General features: G+C 53.3%; 1 protein-coding gene across 1 annotated transcript; it reads right to left on the bottom strand.

The window, feature by feature from the left end:
- Positions 1 to 1,874: 1,874 nt before the first annotated feature.
- Positions 1,875 to 16,471, bottom strand: Robo4 (roundabout guidance receptor 4). Its single transcript, XM_023701476.1, has 18 exons — positions 16,312 to 16,471; positions 15,413 to 15,739; positions 15,011 to 15,168; positions 14,694 to 14,814; positions 14,300 to 14,427; positions 13,980 to 14,211; positions 13,637 to 13,749; positions 12,668 to 12,836; positions 12,340 to 12,525; positions 12,174 to 12,216; positions 11,109 to 11,236; positions 10,751 to 11,014; positions 6,505 to 6,612; positions 6,145 to 6,304; positions 5,814 to 6,029; positions 5,346 to 5,704; positions 2,320 to 2,526; positions 1,875 to 2,082 (listed from the first exon to the last, which is right to left on the bottom strand). The coding sequence occupies exons 1-18, from the start codon at positions 16,379 to 16,381 to the stop codon at positions 2,072 to 2,074; spliced, it is 3,000 nt and encodes a 999-aa protein (XP_023557244.1). The 5' UTR covers positions 16,382 to 16,471; the 3' UTR covers positions 1,875 to 2,071.
- Between the last annotated feature and the right edge of the window lie 1,064 nt (positions 16,472 to 17,535).

Raw genomic sequence — 17,535 nt, forward strand, 5'->3', positions numbered from 1 at the left:
GACACGGAGCTGTTCTGCCCTGTCCTGGTATAATCACAGGGACTTCGCAGATAGTCAGTGAGCAGACACCTGCCTCACCTTCTGAGAACACAGCCTGGCTCTTCTTCAGCACCTACCTCTGGGATTTTTGTAAAAAATCTTTTTATTGATTTATTTGGTGGCATGCTGTACTGAGGATTGAACCTGGGTCCTTGTGCTTGCCAGGCACGCACTCAGACCATGGAGCTATCTTTCCAGCCCCTACATCTGGGGTTTATCTGCTCTTTTGTAAGGGAATGCGGTCATCACAATAAAACTTAGTTTTGAAAAACCCAAAGGAGGGACAAGGGCCAGGCAAGAAGAAAGCACATGTTTCTGCGTGCTCAGGATTCCCTCGGGGATCTGCAAGTGGTACCGCTTGACCAGTTCGGGCCCAGAGGCGATGGATTTGGCTGACAGGGAAATATAAAATCTATTTGGCCATGAATGCCACAGTCCCCATCACTTGCAGCAGCAGCCCACTTGCTGGCTGCCTGAGGAATTACTTCCTTTTCCTTGCTCCAGCCTCAGCTCTCTGACTGCCCTGGACCCTGGAGCATGGCCTCTGCTTTTCACGCTCCAGCACCAGCCTCACCCTCCAGGTTGATCCAAATCCCTCTTCCTCTCTCAGGTTGGCATACAGGGTTGGAATGTTTACAAAAGGAAATTTATCAGGAAGCCCAAAGAATCCCCCCCAGCCCCCAAAGGCAGATAACATGGACACATACCCGAAACACAGATTCTTCCTAGGATCACAGAATTGCAGCTCAGACTGGCCAGATAAACACACACCCGGCCCTGTCGCACACACTTGGCTCCCGAACTCAGAGTGGACCTGCTTGGATTGGAGGGCTGGTACCTCCTTGCAGGACCCACTTCTGGGATACCCTATCGCAGAGGCATCTTCCTGCGGTCCTGGTCATGCTTGCAGCACCCCGACTGTAGGTTGTTGACCTTCCCCGCCGCAGCCCCCCTTTGCTTTCAGTGGCTTCTACCCCATTCTCTCTGCTCTCAAGTTTTATTGCAAGACTGTTTATTCATTAGCCAGCCATCATGGCTCTACTTTTGTGGGACTTAGTGTCTTTGTCTATTTTTTTGCTCCTTACTTATTTATTTGGTACAGGGTTTCCCTACCAGTTCAGACTCGTAGTGATCCTCCTCAGCCTCCTGAGGGCTGGTATTACTGGTGTGTGCCACCACACCTGGCTTGGGACTCTGAGGAGAGGGGCTGGGACTGCAGAAAGCAGGCACTGTCTTCTCAGAAGTTGCCAGGGCCAGCAGCCTGTGAAACTCTCCCACCTTCCTTTTAGTAGATGCTGCTCACACTCCCATGACTGTACTTCATGCGCTCTGCAGTTGCAGAACAGGCATAAGGGGTCCCTGGGTGTCAATGCACAGTTGATCCCTTCCTAACACAGAGGTCTCTTGCCGTCCAGGGGCCTTCCGCAGAGTGATACCCCAGGAAATGTTCTCATGAAGTTCAAGTCTTTACAGTTTTATAGCATCAAGTGCCAGAAGCTCAAAGTGACAATGGGATGAGCAGGGTGCTCTTGTCCCACCCCTCACACCTCCCTTTCTTCAGTTTCCTCCCTGGACCCATCCTTAGGCCCTTGGCCTTGGTGCTAGGTAGGGCCTCAGGGCCTCTTCATTCTCCCTACATGATGGGGCTGGGGAGATGGAGGTCCTGGCCTCTAGAGGAGGGGCCCACTTAGGACTGTGAGGAGGCACTCTTCTTCCACAGCCCTCACTGAGCAGCTGCTGGGTCCTCTGTGGAGACCCTAATAGCTCCCCACTTCTGGTGACCTGAAGGTGGGGAGCGCAGGCAGCAGAGCTGCTCCTTACGCCAGGCCCAGGCCATGGGGGTGGCTCTGAGGAGAGACAGGGAGGTGATGCTTTGCTTGGCGAGTGCTCAGATCTGCTTTGTTCTGGCTTTCATCTGTTCTTTCTCTTTTGAGCAATCTTGGTAGGAGAACCCTCCTGGAGGCACAGGCCAGCCTTGTGAGCAGACAGGAGGGGTAGTCGGATGTCCTTTTGTCTATCTCAGGGACGAAGGTCAGGAGGAATCTGTAGTAGGAGTTGAAGAGCAGAGCTATCTCCCCTGATCCTGTCTCTCCTTTTTTTTTTTCAATACTGGGGATTGAACTCAGGACCTTGTGTTTGCCAGGCGAGCCCTTATTCTATTGACCTAGCTCCCTGGCCCGATCCTGTTTCTCCTGCCAGACCCCATGCTTCCTCTTGGCCCCTCCCCAAGACCCCCCATGTGACGCTCACCATGTTAGCCAGATAGCCACACACACTCACCACCAGCCATGGGCATGGGACAATTGAGCCGATTTCGCTGGGAAGAGATGCCAGAGTCAGGGGTCCAAGAAGACAGCCCCCTTCCCAGCTGCTGGGTGTGGTTGATCTCTATGTCCTCCAACCAATCTGGCCTCCATTCCCATAGAGGGAGGGAAAGGGCAGGCCTTAGGAAGATGTCATCCCGTGGGGAGGGAGGTGAGGAGGCATCTGTGAGGGAAAGTAGAGGTGTCTGTGGGCGCTGACTTCAGCCTCTAGGGGCCAGTTTAGGGCAGAACACATAGGACCAGCTTAAGGTATACACCCAATCCTAACATAAACTAGCCCCCACTCAGCCCTTAGTCCCAGCTCTGACTGCAGACAAGAGCCCAATCTATTGATTTCTTCTCTTTGTCCTACCTTGCCCCACCCAACCCATTTCCTTCTCTTTTTCCTCCTCCACTACCTCCTCCTCCTCCCTTTTTTCACTTCCTCTTCCCCTTATCCTCCTTACTCCTCTCTCTCTCTCTCTCTCTCTCTCTCTCTCTCTCTCTCTCTCCCTCTCTCTCTCTCTGTTAGAAATTGAGCCCAGGGGCTTTTGCACTGAGCTACATCCCCAGACTTCTTTTTATTTTTTATTTTGAGACAGGGTCTCACTAAGTTGCCCAGGCTGAGCTCAAACTTGCAAGCCTCCTGCCTCAGTTTCCCAGGATGCTCAGCTTCCAGATGTGTGCTGCCCGGCTCATCAGTTCCTTTAGAGAATAGCTTGGGCTCCTTCCTGTTTCATCATGGGAAGGAGTGCTTTGGTCTGGGTCATCTTTGCCCCCTCATTTAAAGCCTGGATTTTCTTGAGGGTGAGGGATAGAGTTAGTAAGATGGGCTTGGGGCAGTTGACAGGGCACAGGGCCAGAGAGCACAAAAGTGGCTGGTGAGTCCTAAGCTCCCTTCTGCCGATATGCAAACGGCAGGTCCACCCTGCTGGACACGTAGGAACTGAGCTCTGCTGCTCCTCAGTCCTGTGTGGACGGGGCAGGAAGAAGCGTATGGGAACACAGCAGGAAGAGACGGACATGACACATGGAGGAAGAGGAGTAGGCGGGGCAATGGAATGACTGCCCAGATGTGTCTGCTTAGGGTGCAGGCCTGAATGGCAGGATCGGTGACTCTGTGCTAGCCATGCATGGTTTCTCATGTCCTGTGGGTGATTTGGTGCAAACAAATGAGTTTTTCTGAATTACACTTTCATAATTTGAGAGAATGTGGCAAAGAGTATTCCTTACAACAGGGGAAAGATAGACTCTTTAATAAACAGTGCTGGGACAACTAGCCTTGCATGTGCAGAAGATTGAATTTAGAACTGTGTCTTTCACCATGCACAAAACTAAAATCAAAATGGATCAGAGTTCTAAGTCTTGAGCCAGAGACCCTTAAACTGCTGGGAGACACAATAGGTGAGGTTCTTGAAGTCGTAGGTATAGACAAGGCCTCTCTGAATAGAACCCCAGTTAGGAAATAGTTCTAGGAATCAACAAGAGGGACCAGATTAAGTCAAAAGCTTCAGTGCAGCAAAAGACGCAACCCACAGACTGAAGAGACAGTCTACACAATAGGAAGAAATCGTGCCACCTATTTCTCAGGTAGATGACTCATATGCAGAATACACAAAGAATGCCCTGAAATCGTATCCTCCAAAGTAAAAGATCCAGTCAAAAAATGGGCAAGTGAAATGAACAGACACCTCACAGAAATGCATGAATGGCTAATGAATACATGAAGAGATTTCAGCATCACTGGCCATTAGATAAATGGCAATTAAAACAATACTGAGGGGCCAGAGAGATGGCTCAGTAGAATAAGTGCTTGGCTGTCAAGCACAAAGGCCTGAGTTCAATCCCTGGTTCTGCCTAAATAAATAAAACAATACTGTGATACCATCTTACCTCAGAAAGAATGGTAAACATCAAGAAATCGAATAATAACAAGTGCTGGGGAGGCTGTGGGGGAAAGGGAACCTTTTACACCGTTGGTGGGAATGTAAGGTAGTGCGGGCACTACAGAAATCCACATGGAAATTCCTCAGAAAACTAAAACTAGAGATTCCATTCAACCCAGGTATACTCCTAAGTGTCTTCCCGAGAGAGTTAAAGACATCAAGGCACATGCATACCTTGATGTACATGAACCTTGTACAGAGAGCGGTACACACATAGCCGTGTTGCGGCGGCACAGTTCACAGCAGCTGAATCTGGGAAGCGGCACGTATGTTTGTCAGCAGGTGAACGGGTAAAGAAAAGGTGGCCCTTGCGCATAATGGGGCGCTGCTTTGCCACAGAGAAGGGACATTAGAGTTCCTTGGACAGAAATGGGTTCACCTTGAGCCCATGATGTTAAGGAAATACATCAGACACCCAAGCTTAAGATTGGCATGGTTTCTCCTATGGCAGAACCAGAATAAAAAGCAAAATGACAGACAACAGGAAGTAGGAGGGTCAATTGTTCTCAAAGGGGAAGGATCAAGAGATGGAGGGGAAGGCAGAGAAGGGATAAGGACTGAGAGAAAGGAATTGGGGCGTGTTGTGTAATGTGCCGACCCTGCACAAGGCTTGCAAAGCTTATGCACTGCAGATATGTACTAATAAACTAATTTAAAAAAAATTAAAAATGGGTTGAAAAAAAAGAATATTCCTCATGGAGTTGTTGATAGCATGCACATAAAGCAGTTCTCCTAGCTAGGTGTGCCAGACCTGCAATGCCAAGGCTCAGGAGGCAAGGCAGGAGGATCACTGTGAATCTGAGGCCAGCCTGGGCTCCACAGTGAGTGCAAGGGCAGCCCGAACTACTACATAGTGAAAAACTGTCTCAAAAAAAAAAGTCGGTTCTCCTACTTCTTAAGACATAGCAGTCACCTAACAGAAGCTAGCTACTTTAATGATAGAGGTGATGGTGACCCTCAGGAAGCCTGGCCTCACGCGTAGGAAGAAAGGAGGTCTTCCAGAAGCCATGTCCACCCTGAGAGGGAGGGGCAGGAGCAACACAGGGGCCTCACCTACCAGTGAACACGCAGTCGACCTCCCGGGGCTCCAGACCAAAACCAAGGCTCTCCGCGGCCACGCCCAGGGCACGTGCAAAGTGGGCATCAGCGAGGAAAGAGCCATCTGAAGAGCTGACAAGGCTGGCCCTGGCACTGGGGGCGTTGTCCTCAGAGGCTGAACCCCAGCCATTGGCCAGGGAGCCCTCACTGGGGGTGGGGGTGGGGCAGGGCCGAGGTGGGCACAGCAGACCCCCCCCTTCAGAGGACACCCCTCCTCCACCCCTGCTCACATCTGCCAGCTCTGAGGCTGTCGGGATGCTGATGTACCCATAGGTGGTAGGGGGTGAGGGCGCCCTGGGCATAGGAGAGATGCTGTTCCTGGGAAGGGCAAGATGATGCAATGGTTAGAGCATGGTAGCAGAAATGTGCCAGTTGAGGCAGGAGCAAAGACCCCCCACAGTCTCTTGGGCTCTGCCCAGGCACTCACCTGGGGGTCTCCTCGCCCTCACTGAGTTCCAGGCACAAGGCTACCTCCTCAGGGGTCAGCACACTGTCCTGATCCTCCCCCAGGGAAGACAGTGAAGAGCTGGACAGGCGGCTGGAAGCTGGGCTAGGACCAGATAGGGACGAGGCCTGGGGGCTGGGGGGCCCAGAGTGGTGAAGGACAGGCAGGGAGGAAGAAGCTTGGGGTTCCTCTGAGTGCCTGGTTGGGGTACAGGAGGAATAGCAGGGTGGTTAACACTATTCTCTGGGTCTTGTCCACCCCTTCCTTGTCCCTGTCCAGCTCCAGCCCCCCTCCCTGCCCTGTGCCCTCTTACTGGGTCTGTGGACTCTGGCTGGGGCTTCCGCCAGGACAGAGAGGCACTGGAGGGAGAGGGCGAGTCGCCAGCTCACTGGACTTACGGAGGAGCTGTGGTCCCAGGGCCCGCCAGGCCATCAGAGCCCCGGGTGCAGCTGCTGGGAAACAGGAGCCTGGGCCTGAGAACGGCAGGAGCTCACTCAGCTGAGGATGCAGCCAGCTGGCCACCCAGCCAGCCCCTGAGTCACTGTCTCCCCTCCGCCCCCAACTTGCTCAACCTCCCCGGGGACCCAGAAACGGCCAGGCATGGAGGCCTGGGCTGGTGGGTCGCCAGAGCCTGCCTCCTCAGCCCTCCTTTCTCCTTGGGTTTGCCTCTCACCAGGGCTTTGAGAAGGGTTCTTGCAGCTCTTGTGTCCCAACTCCCAGGCCCAGAGCTCCAAGGGTTGGCTGCCCCGTAGCAGTGGGGAGCTGTTGGCTTGGTGTAGTTCTGAAAGCAAAGAGCTGGTTGGAGATGAGGCAGAATGAGCCTTTCAGACCCCAACCACAGGCTTCATCTTTCCCCTTGTTATTTATTTGAGCCCAGAACAGAAGAGGAAGAGCCTCCCCAGTCCTGTCTGTCTCCCCATCTTCATCCAGGCAGCTGTGACAAAAGGAAGGGGCACTGGGAAACCAGACAAAAGCCCTTCTCTGCTGTGTGACCTCAGAGAGGTCTATCAACCTTGCTGGGTCTCAGGTCTGTTGTGTCAGCAACCCCTTCAAATGATGGTTTTGAAGATTAAATAAAAATATCACAAAGTGCCTGGCGAATAATAGTTACATTAAAGGAACTTTTTTTGTCTTCACTGTACTGTATTCCACTCTAATCTTCCTGATCTCTACTCCTTCACAGCGCTCCTCCCCTCATGAATTTCAGCTGTCTGAAGGCACATACTTCTTTTCTTGGGGAGAATCTGTTCATTATTTCCATTTCTTACATCACAAGTACCTCACATGCTTCTGGATAGCCCTGCCTTGAGACTCTGGAGTGTCTCTCACTTGGGGTGATAGGTTGGACTGTCAAGCTGAATGAATATGACAGAAATAGGAAGGCCCAGACCATACACGTTGAAACCAGAGAGAGTCGCTGACTGACAGGACCAGGATCTTCAGAAGAGGGCATGTGTTGGTCTCACCGAGGGAGCCAAGGCCCTGCCGGAGTCACTCAGTGATGTCTGCTGAATAAATGAGTGAATGCCTGGTCCTGACCAGAAGCCCGCATTCCCGTGGCCTGGACTTCTGATCCCTTGGCTTGAAGACCCACACAAAGGCTAGAATTTTCCCATTAAGGTTTCCATTTATATTTGTATTCTTAGCTGTTTCTATTTATATTTGTATTCTTTAGTTTTCATCTGACTTTAGGGAGTCCTGGAGACCAGCTGCAAGGTTTGTGACCTGCTGCCATCAGGTGTGCAGTGTCTAGTGCCTGATTCCCTGACTGAGCTAGGACATGCGAGTCTATGCTGGTGGTTGACCTGAGTGGAAAGGAAAGGGAAAAACCCAGGCCTGGGAAAGCCCTTAGTCATTGCAGCCTGTTTCATTGCCTACAAGGGACCATGGCAACAAGGGGCCTCCTCCCACTTTGCCTGGAGTCACCAGGATTTTAGCTCAGGTGTTGCCTGAAAGAACTATACAATAAAATGCCATCAAGGTCAAAGGCTGAATTTCACTGGCCATGTGTGAGCTGCTCTAGGCATATGTGGGATGAAATAATGAACGAAGCTACTTCTGGCAAAAAGGGCCTGACCATGAGCCTTATATAATGGACAAAGGGTTGGGGAGATAGCTCAGTGGAATAAGTGCCCACCTGGCAAGTGCAAAGTCCTGAGTTTGATCCCCAGTACACACACACACACACACACACACACACGCACGCACGCACAAAGTATATTCAATTAAAAAAAGAAAAAAGAAAGAAAAAGAAAAAGAAAGGGCCTAAGCCTCACTTCAGAATTGGAAACATTGTATGAACTGCCTGCTGGGCTGGGGTGTAGCTCCATGGGAGAGCGTGAGGTCTTGGGATTTAATCCTCAGCAAGAAGGAGAAGCAGAAGAAGGAAGAAGAGGAGGAGGAGGGGAATGGAGATTAGATGGGGAAAGGGAAGTGGTAGGGAAAAGGGGAAAGGAAGAAGACGTGAAAGAAAGGAAGGCAGAGAAGGAGGGAAGAGAGGAGGAGGTGGAAAGGGAAGACTGCCTGGAGAAAACCACTCACCTAATATTCTAGAAGGGGCTACATGTCTCACTAAATGAGACTCATTCCACCTGTTGGCTAGCTTGCTTGTTTTTCGAGACAGGCTCTGTGAAGTTCAGGCTGGCCTGGTGATCCTCCTGCATCAGCTCCTGAATGCAGGGATTGCAGGCGTGCGCCCCACACCCAGCTCTTCATTCCACCTCTCTTTCCTTGGTATCTCATTACCACTCAGGGCTTATAATGCAGTAGCTCTGAGGTCTAGCTAGAAGGAATGTCAGTTTTGCTAGCAATTCGAGTCATAAAATTCTGGATATTGAACAATCTCTTCATTACTTTTCATCCATCTTTGTTTTAATAAGTTTGGATTGTGTACATTGAAAAATGTAGAATATTTGTTAGATATATCTAATCTGCACAGAAGCCTCAAGAAAACAGCAAGAGGAGAGCAGGGCTGTGTTCTGCAGGCCACATGAGGAAGCAACAGCCAAGATGGCAGGGATTTCCTCAGGGGCCTTCAGAGGGATTCAGTCAGCCTTCAGAAACTCAAGCTCCTAGCTTCAGCTAATATTGGTGAAATTTCGAATAAGTTATTCAGTCACTCTGACCCTCTTTCTCTATGGGCAAAATTAGAGAAATACTATAATACCTATATGACCTAGTATAAAGATCAAAGAAAATAACAAAGTGAAACACTAGGGCAGGCCCAGTAGCTCAGTGGATTAGAGTGCCTGCAAGCAGGTGCAGGGGTGGGAGTAGGGGGATGAGGGAATGGGGGGAGTGTTCAATGCTCGGGCTTGCTGTGCTGGCCTTGCCCCCGTGGCACACTGAGATGGCAATTGAGACTGGGTGCGGTGGCGCATGCCTGTTATCCCAGCTCTTGGATCACTACAAGTCTGATCTAGTAGTGAGACCCTGAATACCCTGTAGACCCTTCCCTAAAATACAAACAAAACAAAACAAAACAAAAAAAAAAACCCTCACACCATTAAACAGATAAGAGGTTATTACACAAAGACTGTAGTTATTTCTCTCTGGAAAGTCAAAAGCAGGGGCCAGGGAGATGGCTCAGTAGAATGAGCACTTGCCTGGCAAACATAAGGGCCTGAGTTCAATCCCCAGTTCCGCAAAAAAAAAAAAAAAGAAAGTCAAAAGCAGGCTGTTGAAAGTCAGGAAAGAAAGGAAATACAATTTTCCCTTGGCTTCATAGAGGCCGGTTCCAATGCCCCTATAGACCGAAATGCCCAAGAAAGGTTAACTCTCTCATATAATGAGGCATCATGGGCTGGGGAGATAGCTTGGCAGTGTACCTGCCTGCTGGCAAGCTCAAGGACCTGGGTTTGATCCAGGGTACCAAATCCCGTGCCGACCCTCAAGACTGGCTATGGTGGTGCAGGCCTGTAATCCCTGTGCTGTGGAAGCTGAAAATAGGAGGATCGCTATGAGTCTGAGCTGCGTAGCTATCTCAATGTGCCTGGGGACAGGGCCTGTGTGGCATGTGGTGCTGGGGATCGAACCCCAGTCCCTTAGCTGCCTAAACAGGTGCTTAGTCCACTGAGCTATCTCTCGGCTCTTAAATAAATAATTTTTTTTTGAAGTGGCATCATGTTTGCAAGTAACCTTCATATATCCTTCTGTACACTTTAAATCACCTCCAGGTTACTCATAATCCTTAATGCAATATAAATAGTTATTGTATAGTATTGCTTAGGAATGATGGCAAAAAAAATCACACGTTTGGTACAGATACAAGTTTTCTAGATATTTTCAGTTCAGAATGAGTGGGGCCCTCCAGAACGTGGAATCTGTGGCCAAGGAGGGCACACAGCCCATTCCTCTCCTAGAAGTGGGCTAGGGGTTGATGCCCAACAGGCATGCGGAGGAAGGGAGAAGCCCAGGCTTCCTGCCAGCCCTGGCCATGCGGGGCCAGGCTTTAGCACTGCTTTGTGCTGAGCAGCACCTCAGCAGACAGGGAGCCTGCAGAGGACAAAGGCTACGCCTGGTGTCCCCTGTAGCCCACGTCTACTGTAAGGGGTGCTCTCTCATTGTTCACGGAGTTGAACTGGCTAAAAAATGGTGCCAAGAGGGGCATGGTGGCACATGCCTGTGAACCCAGCACTCAGGAGGCTGAGGCAGGAGGGTCACTTGGAATTCAAGGCCATCTTAGGCTGCAAAGTATGTTCAAGGCCAGCTTGAACTGTCTTAAAAAGACAAAACAAGCAAACAAACTACAGGGCCCACTGCTGTACAGACAAGTCAAAGTGGGCCCACTCCTGATGAGGCCCTGTGTCTTCTGAGCCGGAGGAGGGTGTCCTGGGAGCCACCGCCCACACCCTGTCTGGGCTTTGAGACCAGAAGCCCAGTTCCCACACTTGGTCTGCCCCGCAGCGGCCCCTGCTGACCTTGCTTCTTCTTGACCTTCCAGGCCTCCGTAGGGGCCAGAGACAAGCGGGGTGAAGCAAGGCCCCTGCGGCTGCAGAGGCTGTCTGAGCTGGGCCAGGGGCTGGAGGTCCGCACCACAGGGTCAGGGAGGCGTCTGGCAGCTGAGGCCTGGGGGCTTGGCCGGGCTGGGGAGCTGGAGGGCAGCTCGGCGATGAGGGAGCCATAGAAAGTGCTGGTGTCTGGAAGCAGGGGCACCCCGGGGCTCCGGGGGTCCCAGGAGATCACTGCAATAAAAGCAACAAGAGTTACAGCGTGCCAGTCGCACCCGGCCTTCCCATCTCCATCACTGGGATCCCTGTCCCCATAAGGTGTACTCACAGGAGCGCCTGCAGTCCAGTGGGTCTACTCCCAGCCGGCTGTTGAGGCTGCTGTTACTGCTCAAGTCTCGAGAGCCAGAGGTGGATCGCCAGGTGTCTGCCAGCCAGGGGGAGTCACTGTGGTCCATCCTGAGAGAGTGGGTGGGTAGAGGGGTGGGGGAGAAGAACAGTTCGAGGGGACAACCTAACTGGGCAAGACCCCCGCCCGGAAGGTGGTCGAGGGGTTGAGGAAGGTGGCGTTAGCTTGGTCCTCACTACTACTTTTTAGTCCTTCACTGACTCTGGAAGATCACAGCCCCAACCTCTGTGCCCCTCTCTGTCCCAGGATCAGGGGAAGCCCAAGTTGCCTAGGGCTAGGAGATGACAAGGAGAAGTAACTGTGGATGTGGAGGTTAGAAGGGCAGATCTGGACCAGGCAGACCTGGTTTACAAATCTCTTATCTGCCCCAGATCGCACTACAACCCAGGCAAGTAAATCCATTTATTTGCTTCTCTCAGCCTGCTTTCTTCATGTGTGAAATGGCAACCATGGACACTCCATGCGCGGCTGACTGCCATGAGTTTCAGTAAGGAAATACGAGGTCCCTTAGCTGGTGGAGCAGGAGCTTGCCCCAGGGCTGTTGGCTGCCAGCTGCCCGAGGTATCCTCCAGGAGCAGAGATCTATAGACGTACTCCTTATTTACCCACACAGAGTCCAGGCACCTGGCTCAGCTGACAGAGCCTTCCTCAATCTGCCTTCCAGCTCCCTACCTGATCCTTCCTGGTTGTCCCCCTTGCCCCTCATGCCCACGTCAGACCAGATGGTGGGTTGCTGAGAGTTGAATGACCAGAGGGGACCAGGGAGCCTTTGTCCACATCATTTAACTTTTGTGACTCTCAGTTTGCTCAACTGCTGAGTGGCGCAGTAGAACATTAGTGACAGAGAAATTAACTGTAATATGGAGTCCTGGAGTCCCAGGAAGTCGAACTGCCTGGCAGTATCATAGCCCAGCACTTGGATTCCTGGCCCACCTCTAATGCTGCTGGACTCCCCATCCCATAGGGCCTGACCCTTTCCCCTCTCACCTGTGCTTTAGGATAGCGTCCTCACTGGTGTATCTGTACAGACCTGCAAGAAGGCAGAGAGAAGACTAAAGCCAGAGGTCTGACCACCCCCTGACCACAGATCAAATCCACTGCAGCATCCTAGCTGGACCTGGGAGACCTGACTGTGTGAGATCGGCCCTCTCACCTGGGCCCATGTGCATCCTGGCTTGACGTCTGCGGTAGAAGCACACGGCGATGCCCAGCAGCAGTAGCCAGAGCAGGACACCTCCACTGGCGATGACCTCTGGCCTCCGCACGGTGGCCCTCAGCCACTCCAGGGTCCAGGGACCCTGATCACTGGGTTCTTGGGCTGATCGTTCCATGGCCCGCTCTGCACAGAATGTGGGGCTCAGGTGGAGGGCAAGTGAGGCAATGAGTGGCAGACAAGAGGGAGGGGCTAAAGTGTAGGCGGGAATAATGAGAGAAGAGGTGGCCTGGTGCTGAAGGGCTGGGACCCTGGGCACTGCTCTCACCTAAAAGTAGGCAAACAGGGCTACTGGGCTCCCCAGCCCCAGCCCCCGTGAATGCAGCCACTTGGACACAGTAGGAGCCTGATGTTTGGGTATCGATCTCCAGCTGGGCCTGCACACCCAGGACGGTGCGGTTGACAGGAGGCGATGAGTTGTTGCCCAGGCTCCAGACCTGGGACACAAGCAGAGGTGAGCAGCTGAGCCCTTCACCTGCAGATCCCACTCGAGGCACCTGGTCTCCTGCCCTGCCATCCACCTGGAGACCCTCCTCCCAGCACTACATACTTATTCTCCACTCTTCTGCCAAGTGAGGAGGATTTCTCTCCAGAAAAGGACAAACGTAACCTGTTAACATATATGCAGGACCAGTGACTCTCATGTATAAGAGTCAGCACATTCCAGAGTCACCTGGGGCCTTACTAAACCACAGGTGGCCAGGCTCATTCATGAGTTTCTTTCTTTCTTTTTTTTTTTTTTTTTTGGCGGAACTGGGGATTGAACTCAGGCCCTTACGCTTGCCAGGGAAGCGCTTATTCCACTGAGCCATCTCCCCGGCCCGATTCATGAGTTTCTGATACAGCGGCTGAGAATGGTTCTGAGAACGTGCCTTCCTAACAGGATCCTAGATGATGCTGATGCTGGCGGTTCGGGAGCCACACTTTAAGCACCACTGCCGTAAAGACTTGGAGTACGGCCCCTCCTGGTTCATTGCTGTTCCACTTCTTTTATCTGTGACCTTAGCCTCACTTTCTACAAGCTAAATGGAGATCATAACCCAGGGCAGATTGTGAAATGAGACAACGGAGGCAAAGTGCTTGGCAGGTCTGGCAGACAGTAGACCCTCACTTAACAATGGTAAAATTCCTTTGCTTTTCCCCTGCAGTCCTTTTCTCAGTGACCAGAGTGAGGGGATATAAATTACAGGGTGGAAGCATGTGCTGGTGGCATTACAGTGCCTACTTGTGGGAGTACCTGGTAGCCGCGGATGATGCCATTGTGGTTTTCAGCAGGTGGAGGGACCCAGCTCACAAGGATGCTGCTGTTGTCATGCTTTAGGGTCACTTCCTGGGGTGGGGCACTGGGTACTAGGGGAATGAAGGGCAGCTATTAGGGGTGATGATCTCTCAAGACTCTTCTGAGAGCTGGAATGGGGGACGTAGAGTCAGAGCTGCACTGAGCAGAATGGCACCTTCTTCAGCTGTGCTTACCTAGCCAAGGTAGAAGGAAGCCCTATCATCCTCCCCAGATTAGTAAGGCAGTCCAGGAGTCCCCGGGCAAGAAGGGACCCAGGTAGCAGGGAGAGCCCTTCCCTGACCTTGCTCTGGCAGGCTCAGGAGCAACACGTTGCTGTCAGGGCCTCGAGCCCGGCCGGAGGTTGGTCTCACTTTGAACTCGTAGGCTTGGCCCCAGCGGAGTCCACCCAGCTCTGCGCTCTGCCAGCCGTCGAGCAGCGCCTCTGCCCACGCAGCCCTCTGGCCTCCCTGGGCTGTCTGGGCCCTGAACAAGGCTGTGTAGGACTGAGCAGCAGGTGCAGCAGGGCCACTCACCTGGGAAGGAACAGGAGGAGGGTGGGCGTCAGAGGCCTGTGACAGCCCTGTCTTGAGCTCTGGGCTGGCTGTCACCCCTAGGCCTTACCTTCCAGCTGAGCCACACAGCTGGCCCAGGCTTGGGGTCCTTCTGCTGGTCTGAGTTCAGCAGAGTCACATTTTCTAGCTGAATGCGTACGGCCAGAAGCTCCACAGGCTCCTTGTGCTCTTGGGACTCTGTGGGAAGCAGAGGAATGGGCTGGGGCTGCAGGCCAGGGGCAGGGGGTAGGATACATCCCCTAGCCACAGACGGCCCTGACCTCCCAGAGTGCCCAGGGCCGGAGCATTCCTGTTCCTCCTCTAATACATAGGTGGGGTTCCCACCACTCAGACCCTGATCCCAGGCTGAGCCCCACATACCCTAACCCCAGCCCAGACATGGCCATCCCACCTTAAGTGGAGCCTCCAGCCTTGCCCTGGACTTGGCCGGCCCCTGCTCTTACCCTGGATAGACACCCTGGCTGCTCGGCTTTCCCGTTGTCCTGCACTGTTGGTGGCCGCACACATATAGATCCCTGTGTCACTCTTCTTTGCTCTTGACACCAGCAGGGAGCCACTGGATACCTGAGAGGGCCAGGTACGTGGTGGTGTCTTCAGGGAGGGGAGGCTCAGACGCTGGATGATGGCTGGGGGCCGCAGTGCCTACCCCGCCTCAAATTCTGCCAGCCACGGAACACTGGGCCAGCAAGCAGGCCAGACCTCCAGGCTGTGCTGTCTTGTGCTCAGGGCAGGATAAGCGTGGGAAGGAGGCTCCACTTACCGTGTGCCGCCCTGGCTGGAGTGCCAGGGGTTTCCCGTCTTTCCACCATGAGACTGTGGGTTCTGGGTAGCCCCAGGGAGGCCCACACTCCAGAATCACCTGCTCGCCCACCATGGCCACTGTGTCTTGGGGCTGGATCTGGAAATCATCCCGGAGGACTGTGGGGCAGATGGTGGGTCAGCAGGGAGCAGGCCCAGCTTCCTCCCCCGAGAGACTTGCCTGCTCTCTCAGTCTCCTCTGCTTGCCTACTCCTCAAGTCTCCCCTAAAGGGCAGGCCCAACCCAGTGTCCCTCTAAGTCCCCAGCCCTGGCTGTCCCCCACAGATTCCCACTCACACATGCCTCAACATGGGCATCTCAGCCCCTGCTCACTCCACCCTGCGTCTCCATCCCCAGTCCTCACCAGCCACAGAGAGCCGAGCGCCTCTGCTGACTGCCGTGCCCAGCTGGTTGCTGGCCTCACATGTGTAGATGCCCAGGATTGTGGAGAGGGCCTGGTCATCATGGGCTTGTCCCTGCGTTGGGGGCCGCAGCAGGAGGAGGGTTCCATCGGAGAAGAGGTGGTACAGGTCCACATCTACGCTCAGGGGCTGCCCGTTGAGCAGCCAGCGGATGGTGGGTGGCGGCTGGCCTGACGCTCTGCAGCTCATCTTGGCAGAGCCAGAGTCCTGAAGCAGCTGGTCCTGGGGGTGGACTAAGATCTGGGGTGGGGACTCCTGAGCCAGGCTTCCTGGGAGGGAAAGGAAAGCAGCCGGGACTGACTCCCCACACCTCTCCTCTGTCTCCTGTGAAAGCGTTTGCCTGATGGCCTGTGCTACTGAAGTTGGATTCCCAAATAACAAGCTTGCTCGCTGGAAAGGACAGGACGGGCATACACAGCATCCAGGCCAGAGCTTGCATAGTTCGCTATCTCCTTCTCCGTCTCCATCTCCATCTCGGTTTTCATCTCTGTGTCTCTGTCCCTGTCTATCTCTGCCTCTGTCTCTGTTTCTTTTTCCCTCCCTTTCTCTCTCCCTGTCTCTGTCTCTGTCTCTGTCTCTGTCTCTGTCTCTGTCTCTGTCTGTCTGTCTGTCTGTCTGTCTGTCTGTCTGTCTGTCTGTCTGTTTCTCTTTCCCTCCCTTCTTCCCTCTTTGTCTCTCATACACACACTCTCATCATCACCATTTTCACTGTTACTGTCCATCCTTTCTGGTCTCTGGTACTCCTACAATAAAAGGGAAGTCAAAGAGCCAGGGAACCTTTTCTGCCCAGGCCATGCGTGGGGTCAGGGTGTGTGGCTCAGAAAGGCCCAGTCCCACTTACCTGAAGCACACAGAAGTAGGAGAAGCAAGGCGCCCCTGGCCCCATGGAGGCTGGCTCCTTTGGAGCCCATGGCTGCTTCAGACCTCCGCCCTTGCCCCAGGCACTTTGTCCTGCTGCTCTGAGTTCACCACAGCAGTGAGGGAAGGAGGGGCAGGCAGGGTGTTGGTGGTTGTTTGTGACTCTGTCCCAGTAGGGAAGCGGCTTTGAGGAAACTGATGCTTCCTGCCTGGCCCTCCCGGCCTTGGAGAACTGGGAGGCAACCAGATGCAAGAAACTCTCGACCTCTATCCTTCAGCCAGAACCACTGACCCAACTTTAATCCTGAAGTTTACTGTGTGTCTGCTTTGGGGTCCTGAAAGGGAATCCTCACACTGTCACTGCACCCAGACCCTTAACTCTTCTACCCCCAAGCCTTAATTAAGCCTCATCCCCACTTCTCAGTGCCTCCTGGGTCCTGGTGGCCGCGGGGAGCGAGGAGCAGATGGAGCCCCACAGGTGGGACATGGGGAACACAGTAAGCTAGACACATGGCAGCTGAGGGACTGCGGGCCCAGGAGGCTAAGTGGAGGGCCCCGGGGTGAATGGTCACACCACGTCCATTCCCCAGAGACAGATGGGGCTGAGATGGGAAGGTGGCAGAAAGGAAAGGCTGAGAGGCTCTGAGACAAGCGGGGGGATAGCCTCGGTGTGTTTACCTTCCGCTCAGAGATCATGCAACAGCTTCTGGGAGACCCTGAATGGAGCAGATACTTTAATCCCTTATCTGTAAAAACTGGGATACTAATACAGCCGTAGGTCCCACCTTGGGCTGGAATAATAAGGAAACAAGTAAACAATATCTGCGGTAGGATTAGTCCATGTGAATTGTTCATACAGTCCATCACTGAACCCATTTTGGTGTCCTTCCCGGGGCTGCTCTGCAGGTCCTGGGAAGGGGGGAGAGTAAGATTGCCCTGGTGTCTGCAGCAGGCAGGCCCTGCAGCTCCCAGCATGCTGTGCCAGTCCTCCCCTCCCACGGGCTGGAGAGGCTGCTCTCCCCTCTCGGAGCCCAGCTTCTGTTTACAGGTCTCTTCCTTCCAAATCTGGAATCTCAGCCATTTCCTGGAGTTGTTCCCGGAAGGCCAAGGCCAGGCTCTAGAGCTCAGGGGAAGAGCGTCCAGCCTTTGTTCTCAGTTGTTGTGGCCAGCTTCTCAGAGGGGCCCCTCACCCAGCTGACGCCCCTGC

This window comes from Octodon degus, unplaced genomic scaffold (genome assembly GCF_000260255.1).
Source record: "Octodon degus isolate 3935 unplaced genomic scaffold, OctDeg1.0 scaffold00136, whole genome shotgun sequence".
NCBI classification, from domain to species: domain Eukaryota; kingdom Metazoa; phylum Chordata; class Mammalia; order Rodentia; family Octodontidae; genus Octodon; species Octodon degus.

Bases quoted from the DNA above. Each gene is read 5' to 3' on its own strand.
- Robo4 (XM_023701476.1), bottom strand. From the start codon at position 16,381: ATGGGCTCCAAAGGAGCCAGCCTCCATGGGGCCAGGGGCGCCTTGCTT. The intron at 13,750-13,979 runs GTCAGGGAAGGG...TCATTCCCCTAG, and splicing joins CCTGAGCCTGCCAGAGCAAG to TACCCAGTGCCCCACCCCAG. The intron at 6,030-6,144 runs GTAAGAGGGCAC...TACCCCAACCAG, and splicing joins AGCCAGAGTCCACAGACCCA to GCACTCAGAGGAACCCCAAG.